The sequence below is a fragment of the Tympanuchus pallidicinctus genome, unplaced genomic scaffold (assembly GCF_026119805.1).
Source record: "Tympanuchus pallidicinctus isolate F22 unplaced genomic scaffold, pur_lepc_1.0 scaffold3, whole genome shotgun sequence".
NCBI lineage: Eukaryota > Metazoa > Chordata > Aves > Galliformes > Phasianidae > Tympanuchus > Tympanuchus pallidicinctus.
Window position 1 is genome coordinate 49,717,497 of NW_026294747.1, and position 11,258 is coordinate 49,728,754.

General features: G+C 44.9%; 1 protein-coding gene across 1 annotated transcript in view; it reads right to left on the reverse strand.

The window, feature by feature from the left end:
* The window catches only part of PPP1R13B (protein phosphatase 1 regulatory subunit 13B), a 63,736-nt gene extending 55,116 nt beyond the window's left edge, over positions 1-8,620 (reverse strand). The window contains exon 1 of the mRNA XM_052694488.1: positions 8,218-8,620. Coding sequence (XP_052550448.1) covers positions 8,218-8,226 — 9 coding nt within the window. The 5' untranslated portion in view covers positions 8,227-8,620. The remainder of the gene's footprint in view (positions 1-8,217) is intronic.
* Between the last annotated feature and the right edge of the window lie 2,638 nt (positions 8,621-11,258).

Below are 11,258 nucleotides of genomic sequence, written 5' to 3' on the forward strand. Positions count from 1 at the left end.
TCTTACAGTTCATTTTTTCCAAAATTTAGATAACTTGGGACAACCAAGCAGTAAGTGAGGAGATGAAGCATCAGACATGATGAGACATTCAGAGCTTCATGCAGAGATGAAACTGCACAGAGACGTTTCACAGTTTATTTTTATAAGACACTGTTTCAAAACCTCCATATCTCCCCTACAGACTCCAAACAGTTGGATGAATAGTAACAAACCCACTTGCAAGCCCATTTGTTAGCCTGTTGAATCACGCCAAACTGTTACACTTCCAAAAATTTACTGTCTTTAGATACATGGCAGGAAAATCTCACCTCTTTCTCTATCAAAATATCTGAACAGCAACCTGAATGATAAGGATGCTGCTTGGCTGTTTCTAATAAAGCTAAGTGTCTAACAGGGTTAGTAGTTCTGATGCTGACCACCACATCCATCACACAGCACGTGCTCTGGCTAAGATGTTACCTCTACAAAACCCTAGCAGTCTGAGAAGAATTTCACAGACATTAATCATACCACAGAAATGTACAAATACCATCTTCTTACACAGCTCCCCAAAGGAAGGAACCAAGATATTTGAAAACAGCTCTCCACAGCTAAATGAGATAGGCTGAGGTCAGGCTTAGATCAATGCATTTGTAGAGATTGTGCAAGATATGCAGATATGCCTTCTGAAGCTTCCCCTCCCCACCCCCAACCCAAGTGGAAAACTTCCAGAAAAAGAAGAAAAGTAACACCAACAAGTGCAGCAATTGCCTTGAACCACATTAGACAAGTTGTATTAAGGGAGAGGATTACAAACTGGTTTTCTTAAACATACATGAGGTATATCACCTCAATCTAAACCATACCTGTTACCCTAAACTAAGACTTAATCCTGCTTGAAAAATTCAAGAAAATCTTTTTATTTAGGTAAGACTGTACTTGATGGCTATGGTCTGCTGGTCTCAGACTGCCCTGTTTCTCTCCTTTAAACACCAGAGAGCAGTGCAAGCATTACTTTTTTTGTCATACCAGTAATGCAGCTCTTCTCTCACATAACACTAACTCTCAACAATTGCTAGTTACTCACCCTCAGAAATCAGGACAGATATACACTGTTTTTTGGGTTTGTTTTTTTTTTTTTTTTTTTTTTTTTTTTTTTTGAGAGAGAGAGAAAGAGAGAGAGACAGAGAGAGAAAGGTCTGCCAGCCTCAAAGAGACAAAAATGGGCTTCCAAGAGAGAAGTAGAACAGAATTAATTCAGATGCTACTTAATGCATTGTGCTAGTGTGCATGGGGACAGCCCATAGGAATTGGGACCGGTAAAGTTCTCCCACATGAACCTGTCAGAGACCTCAAGCACTGCACAGTTTTCTTGCTTTGATTTCAAAGACCTGGGAAGTTCTTCCTCTCTGCCACCTAGGCCACAAATTACATATCAAAGCCTTTAGACATATCTCCCCACATTCATTCACTGCCCTACAGTTCTTTCAGGCTGAAAACCTCAACAACATAAACCAACAGAACTGATGACACCCTTCCGGCAATCTCTGCATTTCTGCCCTTCCCTGTGACAGCTCCAGCACCTCTCTGACCCCGCAGTGAGGCAGTTTCCGTGTGCTAAGCTGTCAGAAAAGAACCTCGACAAAAAAAAGCAAACAACTTCCTGCTGAGTTAGCAAACTGAAGTGGCTCAGCATGGGACGAGACAAGCAAGAGCAGTGCAGGAGAGGGGCAGCAGGGAGGACAGGAGCACAGTAGCCCCTGCAGTGGTTACTTCCAACCGGTGAAGGCTGAGGCTCAAATATGCTATGAGTCCTTGAGAATAAGGAAAGAACAGGCAGAAACCAGAAGAGACACAATACTGCAAAGAAAAAGACAAGTGACAGCAAACCAGTGACCTCTACCTAAACATTACATTGGTTGATTAGCTATGGTTACAACTTCTTTTGCATTTGCTTCTCAAGAATTCCCCCAATGCCACATGTTTCACCAAAATCCTAAGTCCCTTACTTGCTCCTGTTCCAAAGCACTACCAGATTCCCAGAAAAGCAGCAAAACTTACCTTTACAGTCACAGTGTTACTGCAGTGCAGCGATCTTAAGGTTCATTTCACTGTCCTACTGAACTGGTGAACAGCCAGAGAAGAAAATTTAATATATGATGTTCGGGTACAGCTTCCCAACACAAGTGGAGAAGAGAATCAAGCAGTACTGAAATGGGGAGAGGCCGTTTCCCTACCTCCTCCTCTGCTGTCCCTCTCATTCCTGCAGCCTGCTCCTTTCTGAACCAGCACAGACAATGAGAGCAAATCAGCACAATAAGCTGATTTAATGGACTAGCCTAGCAGGATATTCATATATACGCACACCTATACCTTCCGCATCCCTTGAGTGCAATTATTTTTTCCATTAATAGCACCCTGGATGCAGTTACTAAGGAAGGCAGTACAGTGTGCTCAAAGCACACGGTGGGAAGGAGCAGCAAGGAGCAAGGAAGGAGGAAGCGGCCACAGCCAGTGGTCAGAGGAAAAGGTCAGTGCAGCTCATCTCCATTGTGAAACCTCAGCCCTGAAAGGAATGCAGCATCCCCAACATCCTACTGCCCTGTCACGATAAACGCCTGCTCTGCACCACAAGCAAGGTTACACACACCTCTGAGCTACATTCAAGTCAAAGAATAGAGCCACTTGAAATCCAGGTAAAGCGGTTGAAAATTCAGATTCAAAGCAACTGTCTTGAATAAACAGATCATATACTCGCTTGTCCTTTGATTTGTCATAGAATTTATGCACTGGTATTACTGGTTCTGACACAAATCTACCTCTGAAGGACAGTGTCTGTTATTGCACAATAAGGTTTTATTACTGCTCCTCATTAAAAATTTGAAACTTACAACACTGAAAGCTCTCCGAGGATATATTCCTGAATACACTGCAGATTCTTACGTACTTCTGAGTTTAACTGATTCTAATGGCAGCCTTCCAAGCTACTAGAAAAATGTACAACCTGAAGGATTAAAATGTTACGGTATTTATTTACTTAGAAGTCTTCTAAGTTAACAATCAATGAGACACAGGATCCAAAACTGATGGAAAGGATGCTCAGAGAAGTAGCAGAAAGATCTTTTAAAGGTATTTTAAATCACTTCATAACATTTCCCAATTTAAGGAAAAAACCCTCACTTTGCAGGGGTTGGACAAACCCAAGGTTAACCAGGGCTTGCACATTCCAGGCTGGCACATTCAGTTAGAGGCGAGATATTCTGAGCTATGCTGTGCTAGGAATTACTGCATGGTAGCACTAAGCTTTTAATTCAGATAATATTTAAGAATGGTAAATTCTAAAAGCAAATTATGATACAGAGGCACTCCCAGCGATTCCCCTATTTATGCAATACTCGGTTTGCTTCTTCAAATTGGTTATCAGGAGTAGTCAGCACAGGTTCACAAGGGAGAGGTCGTGCTTGACCAACCTGGTAGCCTTCTATGATGTTGTCTCTGGCTGGGTGGATGGGGAGAGAGCAGTGGATGTAGTCTACCTTGATTTCAGCAAGGCATTTGATACTGTCCCCCACGACATCCTTATAACAAAGCTGAGCAAGTGTGGGATAGATGAGTGGACAGTGAGGTGGGTTGAAAACTGGCTGACTGGCAGAGCACAGAGGGTTGTTGGTGGTGGTGCAGAGTCCGGTTGGAGGCCTGTAAGCAGCGGTGTTCCTCAGGGGTCTGTGCTGGGTCCGGTCTTGTTCAACATCTTCATCAATGACCTTGATGAGGGGACAGTAGCCACCCTCAGTAAGTTTGCTGATGATACAAAGTTGGGAGGATTGGCTGACACGCCTGAAGGCTGTGTTGCCATTCAGCAAGACCTGGATAGGCTGGAGAGCTGGGCAGAAAAAAATCGGATGAGGTTTAACAAAAGCAAGTGTAGAGTCTTGCATCTGGGGAGGAATAATTCCATGCACCGGTACAGGTTGGGGGATGACCTGCTGGAGGGGAGCTCTGCAGAAAGGGACCTGGGTGTCCTGGTGGATGACAGGTTGGCCATGAGCCAGCAGTGTGCCCTTGTGGCCAAAAAGGCCAATGGCTTACTGGGGTGCATTAAAAAGAGCGTGGCCAGCAGGTCGAGGGAGGTGATCCTCCCCCTCTACTCTGCCCTGGTAAGACCTCATCTGGAGTACTGCATCCACTTCTGGGCTCCCCAGTACAAAAAAGACAGGGATCTCTTGGGAAGAGTCCAGCGGAGGGCCACAAAAATGGTGAAGGGCCTGGAGCATCTCTCCTATGAGGAAAGACTGAGTGATCTGGGTCTGTTCAGCCTTGAGAAAAGAAGACTGAGAGGGGACCTGATCCAGGTCTATAAATATCTAAGGTGTGGGGGGCAGAATGGCGAGGCCAGACTGTTTTCAGTGGTGAGTGGAGACAGGACAAGGGGGAACGGCTGGAAATTGCAGCATAGGAAGTTCCGCACAAACATGCGCAAGAACTTTTTTACAGTGAGGTGACGGAGCACTGGAACAGGCTGCCCAGGGAGGTGGTGGAGTCTCCTTCTCTGGAGATGTTCAAGACCTGCCTGGATTCCTACCTGTGCAACCTGGTGTACGGAACCTGCTTTGGCAGGGGGCTGGACTCAATGATCTCTGGAGGTCCCTTCCAACCCCTACAATTCTGTGATTCTGTGATTCAAATCTCTATTCTTGACAATAATTATTTTAGTCTTTCAATCTGCTTCCTTGAAAACAAGATCTAAAGTGCTCTGAATGTTTAAGATAGAATAAAGGTGATCTTTGAATTCAGCAGCAAGCAAACTGTTACCAAAAGGCATCATCTTTGTTCTGTGTATGGACAACCTTTGGCATGACGTGGTCAGCCCCTGCTAGGCAACACTGATAGGAAGAATCAAAAGAGCACGGCATGGATTTCATAACACAGTGAGAAGGCCTGCATTTCACACCAAACTTCATTTCTCACATTAACAGAACTTCATCTGGTAGAGCAGCATTTTATTTTCTAATAAGTCTTCTCCAATGCCTGCAATGGACAACCTCATCTATGTTAATTTTGAAGAGAAAGTAATAGACATGAAAATTTCCTCAAGATTTTCTCATATACTTGTGGAATTTAATGAAGCATCTGTCAAATATTTCTAAACATTCTATTATCAATGCAGTCTATTAAAAGTCACTTTTCATGGACATGGTGGAGCCCACAAGCTTATTTTTAAACCACAGAATAGGCCATATTTTATTACCCTAATAAAACAGCGACACAATCCAAAAAACATGAACTAGCCTTTAAGCATCACCGCAATAAATAACTCCATTAATAATGGCTGATAAACTTGCAAATTATTCTCTCCAGTCAGTTCAGATTTATTCAGCATGGTATCAGTACTGCTGGTATTTATACCACTCCGAATTCATTACAATATATTTTATCTCAGCATCACTGAAGATTGCTAATACTAAGTTTGTTAAAGCTACATATCTTCCTTTAGACTTGACGAGATAGTGACCATCAGCAGTGACCTTTCTAAGGCAGACAACCACAGATGCTGATTTGAAAGTACTTCAAATGTTTTAAATGAAGAATAAGCATCACCGTTTGTGGGCTTGCTGGAAAAGGTTTCAGACTCAACCTATTATCACAGAATCGTTCAGGTTGGAAAAGACCTCAAAGATCAAGTCCAGCCATGACCTAACCATCCTACCCTAACAACCCTCTGCTAAATCATGTCCCCGAGCACCACATCCAAATAGCTTTTAAACTCATCCAGGGATGGTGGCTAAAAAAGAAAAAATAAAAAAAAAAAAAAAAACAAAAAACAAAAAAACAACGAAAACCTCACAAAAAAAAAAAAAAAAAAAAAAAAAAAAAAAAAAAAGAAGACAAACAACCTTTTCCTAATTCACCTGGAAGATAGCTCAATTTAAACCTAATTCGAGTAGATCCATCTTTGGTTTGTGCTCTTTCTATCGTGTTATCTGTCTTCGTAGACAAGTAACATATGTGGCAATTAGAAGGATATTAATGCATGCTGTAATATTAAGATCCACTTGTGTATTCTCTAGTCTAACATAAAATACACACCAGGGATTATCTTTCAAGAAGAGCTGCAGTTTCACACAAAATTAACCATAGCGCAGCCCGCATTTCATTACTTTTTGGAAGCCCAACTGTGTTCAGAACCAACAATAAACCTGATCTCTTATCTCATAAAAACAAAGTAGAGTAAGCAATACAGACCAGCACAGAAAGGATGCTAAGGAACAGAGGAAGAGATATCCTGATAGCAGGAGAAATCATAGCTGATAAAGCCTCTCATAAGTAACCCCGTTCCCTTGTGAAAAACTCCCCAATAACAACAAAATACAGGAAAAGAGGAAAAAGTTATCATTCCATTTTCTGTTCTTCAGACATTACTTCATTCTTAAGAGACAATGTACAGAACACTAAAGAGCTACCGATTCCGAAATGGCCCCAATAAAGTACTTCAAATGCAAGTCACAAAAAAATAGAAGTTTATTATTTCCCAAACTTGTTGACAAAGCAGTAGCAATGCCCACTTGCTACAGTTCAATTCCTGCAGTACTGGAGTCTGTCCTCTTCCCATTATTATACACTACTGCTAATTATGGAGAAACACAACAGGATCAAGGAGAAAACAGTTCCTCTGTATTTAAAGTCAAGGAATCCCAGCACAGCTTTTCTCTTTTCAGAATAGGAAAACTCAAGTTAAAAAAAAAAAAAAAAAAAAAACAAACAACCACATTTGGTCCAGTTCTACAGCCATATGTTCACTGTCATACTGACATTATGCACTGATTATTCCAGTAAATGGTTTATTTCCCATCCTTGCAGCCCACAAATCAAATAGCTGGGATAAGAAACTGGAAGACTAATGGCACTATCAAAGTGTCCATTTAAATATGTATATTCCTGAGTACTTTATGACAGACAGCCCATAAGAGCATCTAAAAGCTCTTCAGAAAAGCAAAATATTTATTATTTCAGGATTCAGACTCAGCAAGCTCTAATCTGCAACATTACTACCACTGCAGCAAGGTAATTTGTTTTTATTAAAACTCAGCTGTCGGTGTGAAAGCGCTTTGAAGTAGATTTCAAAAACATAATAAAAGTCAGAATCTTATAACACTTTCAAATGACCACAAGCAACTGCTATATTTCTACAAGTACGAAGGCAACAGCACGGCAGAGAGACGCTCACCAAGCTGTAAAGAAAGAAAAAGAAAACAGCAAGCCAGTACCATAGACTTCTACAGAAAGCCAATCACTGGAGCACGGAAGTTATGACATCTGCCTCAGACTCTCACACAAGTCAGTAACGGGAAGCAAATCCACGCGTTATGACCCAGCCTACCGTTGGCATAGGTTTTCAGTAAGAATTTTATGAATGTAAAGCACGGTCAGAGTAGCAACGGAAGCCGAGCACGCTGACAGTCACAGAACCATAACACAGAATGGCCTGGCTCGGAAAGGGCCGCGCAGTTCGCGCAGTTCACGCAGTTCCGAGCCCCTGCCGCGAGCCGGACTGTCACCGCCGTCTCAGTTGGGCTTTTACTCGCCGACAGCCACCCGCACGCCCGCAGCTCAATGAACTCCGACGCCGTTTTCCACCGCACGCAGCTCAAAGAAATCCTCCTCCGGCACCAGCAGAGCGCTCCGGTAGCCGAGCACGGCAGTCGCAAGGCACACGACACTAACCCGCCCGCCGCGACGCCTGCCGACAAGCGCTACCCGCCGCCCTTCTACCCGCAATCCCAACCCGACCGAGCCGCGCACTTCCTGCCGGCAGCCGCGGAGCAAAGTTGGAGCGGTGACATTTCCTGAAAGACGTCCCCACTGCTCTCCCCGAGCGGCGTCCTGCTGCAGCGCCTCGAGCACTGCGGAGGAGCCGTAAATAAAAGCTCTTTTCCCAGGGAAAACGCGGCGGCCCTCTCCTGAGCTCCTCCCGGACGCGCAGCCGAGCTCGCCCGGAGCTGGACGCTGACTCCCGGCCGCGGGATCGGCCCGCGAGGGGAGAAAATGCCAACGCAACCAAACTGCTGCTTTGAAGGAGAGCGGCTCGGCGGCACCCCCACTCCAGGCCCGGCCCGGCGCAGGACGGCAGCCGTCGGGCCCAGGGGCCGGAGAGAATCAGGCGGCCGCGCCTCACGGCGCTCCGTCCGGAGGTATCCCGGCGCCAGGCCGGCGCGGCGGGCCCGGCCGCTCCCTACTCACCGGCATCATCTCCGCCGCCGTCCCCCCGCCGAGGCTCCGCCGTGCCGCGCCGGGCCTCTCACGCCGCCGCCTCTCAGCGCGGAGGACGCCGCTCACCCTAGCGGCGGTGACAGGTGCTCCCGCGCGGCTCGCTCCCCGCAGCGGGCGGAAGGAAGAGGCGAAGGCGGCGGCCGGGCTCGCGGCCCCCTCCTTCTCTTTCCCCTCCTCCTCCTTCCTTCTCCTCAGCACGGCGACGGCGGCCTCCTGCCCGCCCGCCTGCCTCCTTCCCCCGACGCTTCCTGCTCTGCTCCGCTCCGCCCGCGCCGCGCCGCGCCGCCAGGGGTTAACCTCCTCCGCCGCCCCATTGGCCGGGTTGGGAGCGCGTGGGGCGGGGCGAAGAGGGGCGCGCTCACGGCGAAGGACGGGGGTGGGCGGGGTGCGTGCGCGCGGTGCACGTGAGGGCTGCGCGCGTGCCCGCGACCGCATCCCCTTGCGGGGTTCGCCTCGGCCTCCCCCCGCCCCCCGTGCTGCGGTTCTCCCCGCTGTTCCCGGCGCCGCTCGGCCCCCGGGTGTTGCCGCCTCGCTCCCGGGCCGAAGGAAGGGGCATTGACCCTGTGGGCGGCGCCTGCCCCTGCGTCTCGTTGTATAGAGGTGTAGCAGCGAGATGAAAGCTAACAGCTTGGGAGAAGTCGGGCTCAGCGCTAAGTCAACGCGGCACCATATGTCGGCACTGCAACACATGCGATGTAGATAAAATTCATATTGCTGCTAGTCTGAAATCCTAATCTGAAATCGCCCTGCCCGGTGATGCTTCCCCTGTTTCTGTAGATGGCTGCTTTCCAGTCTTTGTGACATTATTTGTCACCTATCTCGGCTAGGACTGACAAAGATGTTCACCAGGCACGTTCTTGAGAGGACCTCAGGTACTCTTTGTATAACCTTTAAGCTTAAGCACAACAATACTAATAATAGCTGCGTATTGGTCTCAAACATGAGTTTGTTCATTAGGTTGAACCTATTAATGTGAGTTCCTGTCACAGATGGCTGTAAATTACCTTAATACATACCCGCCTAAGGCTTCAGTGTGCATCCTTGTCAGTGCAGCTGCAGGGATGATCTTTGTGACAGTCAAAGCTGCTGTTCCTCTTAAGAAATGGGTCCTACCAAAAAATCCTTCTGACATCACCAGATAATACTCTATCAATTTAAAATTGTTTTGCAAGTATTATTTAGAGTGCTTCCAGCTGACAATACCATCAGTATCTGCAAATTATGATTCTACCTCTTATAAGTCTTTAGAAATATGTAAGACTATGATACTTCTGACATTGTAACTTTCTGAGCTACTCAGAATGATCCTGCAACAAAGCTGACATGGAATAAAACAGGCTGTAAGGTGCTCATAATCTAGGCACTCATAATCTCAGAATAATAATAAAAAACTCACAAGACACAGGTGAAAACATCGTATTACCACTACCATTACCAGTATTACCATTTCATTCCTTTATGAAGAGCGATGACAAAATGAAAAACTGGAAGATTATGGCATAGACAGTTGCCACTGGCAAGACAGGCACTCCTCCATGCAATGTCTCCATTGGAATAATGCCCTCTGGTATAACGCCTGTGTCAGCTTTTAAGACGCATTGCTTTTGGCAGGTGCAGGTTCAACCAACGCTGCAACCAGACAGACTGGATCATGTGGACTAGGAGGAAATGTCTTCAAAAGGTATAGGCCATACTTTATATAAAGGCTTTTCATACTCCCGATTTCTACTTCACTTGGAAAAAAAACCAAACAAACAACTACCAATCCAGCCGTCCCCATCTCCATTTTCACATGGAAATGACAAGAAAAATTAACCAGTCTTCACAAATCGTAAGACTTAAAACTGGGCCTGTACCATGGTAAATTAATGACCATCTCTCTTGCAGAATGACCTTTCTGAGAATCACTATCAGCTGAATCTTCTGATTCCAACTTAAAATGTCTTTTATGTTTGCTTTCTGCAAACAGGAAAAAGTTTACTTGTAATCATGCACCATTGTTTTTCTTTCCACGCTTGGCCAAGAGGCCAATGATACCTACAAGTAACTTGCCTGTTTTAGATAAGTGAGGTTATATGAAAGCAGCCATGTTTTGGGGAATGCCTTGGAAGATAAGGTTAAAAGAATGTGGAGTAGCTGTGGAAGCAGATAAGTCCAGAATCCAAGTTACTTGCTTCACAATACGCAGCCTTTGTGAGAGGCACTTTAATTCTGTGGGCCTTTTTCTGAAGGAAAAGGTTTGCTCATTTGTTGTTGTAAATATTAAAACATGTTATGCAAATAATTTTTACAGTCTGCTTGGTATCAAAAAAATAAAAAATAAATAAAAACCAACCAACTGACCAACCACAACAAAACCACCAGAGCAACACAACTGCATGTTGAAGCCACTGTAGCTCAACAGACATTTATTTTACTTGTCATCATTAAAAATGAAGAATTACTTACAGTGTGATTTGTTTTTGAGATTTAGGCTGAGATCTTGTTTAGCTAGAATTTGAAATTTGCTGAAATGTATCACATATCGTCTTATTATTTTGTGAATACACTTGAAATTAAAGGGTACACATAGAAAAATGATCAAAGTATGTTTTGTAGTTAATGCAGATTTATCTTTTAAAAAAAGTAAATTAACTGTAGTTAATAAACTGGCTGGTCTTTTATGCGATCATGTGCAACATTCTCCCTAGGAGAAGCAGATTCCTAACAATACAGATGTACAGATGGGAGTCTGAACAACTAATGAGCTTTTTCACAACCACTCCTGACAAAACTTCTGTGTTGTTTTTTTAAGTATCTAATGGCCAAGTTTGCAAATGAAGGTATTTTCAAGTTTTTAAAGCTGCCATGTCTGAACTTCCCCCACTTGTTTTTTATGCATAGACAAGAGGAGGAAAATGAGCTTCCCGGCCTTGTTGGATCCAAGCTTTCCTCAGTTTTGCATTTGTTTGGTTGAGATGCTTTTCTGGAACATAGGAAAATGTTTTCAGGCTTTGGAGGTGTCACAGGAA